At 37.7% G+C, this 3,333-nt stretch overlaps 1 protein-coding gene across 1 annotated transcript; it reads right to left on the bottom strand.

Moving 5' to 3' along the window:
• Positions 1-1,593: 1,593 nt before the first annotated feature.
• On the bottom strand, positions 1,594-2,220 carry LOC125120884 (olfactory receptor 1J4-like). The gene has a single exon (XM_047769271.1). It carries the CDS (start codon positions 2,218-2,220, stop codon positions 1,594-1,596), a length of 627 nt encoding a protein of 208 aa, XP_047625227.1.
• Between the last annotated feature and the right edge of the window lie 1,113 nt (positions 2,221-3,333).

The raw sequence follows: 3,333 nt of genomic DNA, 5'->3' as shown, positions 1-3,333 counted from the left end.
CCCTCCCACACTGTTGTGTAGATATCCATGGACAGATGTGGTACAAATATACAATGGAATACTACTCAGGTATAAAAAGAATGAAATAATGCCATTTGCAGCAACATGGGTAGACCTAGAGATTATCATACTAAGTCATTCAGACAAAGACAGATATCATATGATATCACTTATATATGCAATCTAAAAATTGAAACAAAGGAGCTTGTTTACAAAACAGGAAAACTCGTAGACTTTGAAAATCAACATATGGTTGTCAAAGGAAAAGGTGGGGAGGGATGGATTGAGAGTTTGGGATTAGCAATATGCACACTATTGTGTATGAAATGGATGGTCAGTGGGAACCTTCTTATAGCACAGAGAACTCTACTCAATATTCTGTCATAACCTATAAAGGAAAGAATTTGAAAAATAATGCATATGTGTATATGTATAACTGAACCACTTTGCTGTACAGAAGAAATTAACACATTGTAAATCAGCTATACTTCAATAATATTTTTAAATGAAAAAAGAGAGTAAGAAGATTTGAGTCCTTCTCTATTAAGTTAGGCAGCTAAACTCATATCTGTATATAATTTCCTGGATATATAAAGGCTACTATACAATTTATTCTCCTGATGAACTTCTCTTACTACCAATAACAAAAAATAGGTGAAGAGAACTGAATGAGAAGTGGGGAAAGGAAAGGAGACACTTTATAAATTCCCAATTATGCAGCCTTCTGTGCCAATGGAGCCTTGTTATCCGAGATTTTCCAACAATTCATAAGAATTAATTGAGTCCCAACATCTGCATATCTCTGCCTCCCAACAGCCCTTGGCAACTGTCATTCTATTTACTTCTCTAATCTTACAGCTTTGTATTCCACACCTAAGTGGGATCATGCAGTATTTGGCTTTCTGAACCCAACTTCTTTCACCTGGCATAATGTACAAAGTTCAATTAAGCAGGAGTTTTTTGAGATCTTATGTACAGCAAGATGACTGCAGTTAACAATACTGAATTGTGTACTTGATATTTGATAGGAAGGAGACCTTAGATAAAATCTTCTCAACACACACACACAAATAAAATAGTAACTGTAAAGATGTGGGGAATTCATAAATCAGCATGATTGTGGTGACAATTTCACAATGAATATGTATCAATAATAAATTTACCTTTTAAATATATACAGCATTTATGTGTCAACTAAACCTCATTAAGGCTATAAGAAAAAGAACTAAGATTCTCTCTTGGGAGAGAAGAAGAGAGACCTAAGACCTACTACTAGCAATTTTACTCCTCAATTGAATACACAAGAGTGATAATAATATTAACTGAGAATTCACATTTTATACTAAGGAATTCCTAGGAAAAGAGAAAATAATGAAAATAGAATGTATTTCAAGTTATAAAATATTTACTGAGCATTATACCACACTGGGTTCAAGATAAGGATCTTATGTGACTACATGTGTCTGTTATAAAGATGAACAAACATTATTGATACAAGACTGCTACCTTATTGAAGATTTTCTCCAGGCTCCCCTTCATGTCCCTATTCCTCAGGCTATAAATGAAGGAGAAAATCAATTGAATGACAAGTGTTTACATCACAGAGGAAATTATGACCTTGTCACTGGAGGTGCTGGATGAGGGGACCAAATACAGCCCAATAATTATTCTGTAATAGAGAAAAACCCCAGAGATGTGGGAGCCACATGTGGACAAGGCTTTGCAGATGAACTTAGTGGATGGAACCTTGAGGTTGGTGATCCCAATGCAGCCATAAGAGAGCAAGATGCAGATTAATGGGAGAATAATGACTGACAATCCTACTGTGACAATGACCAGGTCATTGAGGGATGTGTCTGAACAGGAGAGCTTGAGCAGGGCTCCTAGATCACAGAAGAAATGGGGGATCATGTGAATACAAAAGGGCAGCTGGGTAAGAAGGAGGGTGTGACATGAGGCATTGGCACAAGACAAAATCCAAGATACAGTTACTAGTAAGGTACATTGTCCCTCTCTCATGAAGGTGGTATAGTGAAGAGGGTGGCAAATGGACATGTACTGATCATATGCCATTGAGGTGAGAAGGAAGTTGTCCACGACAGTAAAAGATATGAAAAAACACATCTGTGCTATGCACCTGGCAAAGGAGATGTATTCCTTCTCAGTATACATGTCCATCAGGATCTTATGGACAGTGACAGATGAAAAGGTGAGGTCCATGAGGCAAAAGGGGCTGAGGTGTGGAGGTGAGGGTCCATCCTCATGAGCAGGATGATGTATAGGTTTCCCAGCACCATGGTCAGGTACATGCCCCGGAACAGGGCAAAGAACATGCCCTGCGGCTATGGCTGGATGGGGAGCCCCGGGAGGAGGAAGTTGGACATGCCTCTATGATTCTCCCTCCTCATACTCCCCTCCTGTCTGCCGGCATGAATGAGCAGTGAAAGAAGCAGAAACCAAAACATTTTGTATTATAGTAGCCAGACAAACAGGAATCCTTTCCACTGTTGGATATGCTATTATCTGTCTGCATTGCCATGACCCTACAAAAATCCCTTAAAGTGGATGGTATCATTATGTGAAATGAGAAAACTTACTATCAGATAAGAGATTTTGATTTAGTAGATAAACTGGCTCAGTGTCCCTTTTCCACCATCTAGGAGAGAGACAGTCTCTAAGTCATGACTTGCAGCTGTGTCTAGTCAGTAAATAGAAAGTGTCACACTATCTTAGCAGAGAGATAGTAAATTAAAGTCTCCCTCATTTCTATTCTCTTTCTGTATATTTAGAAATAATCATAGGATTTGACCATAAAATTGTAACATGTTGAACTTTTTAAATCGGACTTCAAAATCATTCACTAGTAAATTGTAGGGGAGATGTTTCACAACATATACACAAAGGATAGTGGATCAAAAATAGTCATAGTTTCCAACATGAGTAAAGTTTGAAGAGAAAAGAAACATATCTGTTGACTGAACCCAAGGTGTCTTAGTACATTACAATATCAATGTTTTAAGAAATAAAAATATTATTGGCAGATATATATATTTTTTACTAGTACTTACATTATCATTCTCAAATCCCCTCCTGATTTAACAAGCTTCATTGACTCCATAAAAATCCACAATTCATAAAGGAAAGAGCTGTTATCAAGACAGGTCAAAGCCATTATCTATTCCCTCTGCCATTTTTAGCTTCCTCATTTGGGCTCCTGGCATCTTGAACTACATCTGCTAACCAGCCCCATAAAATGCCAGGTCCCCTTGGTCCTCAGAATTTTACATATTACAAATCTCTATGTGTCTTCCTCCAAAAGCCACCATCTACCCT

Source organism: Phacochoerus africanus, chromosome 2, assembly GCF_016906955.1.
Source record: "Phacochoerus africanus isolate WHEZ1 chromosome 2, ROS_Pafr_v1, whole genome shotgun sequence".
In the NCBI taxonomy this organism is placed as follows: Eukaryota; Metazoa; Chordata; class Mammalia; order Artiodactyla; family Suidae; genus Phacochoerus; species Phacochoerus africanus.
Note: the sequence above shows the minus strand (reverse complement) of the source record. Positions and strands in the feature narration are given on the sequence as shown.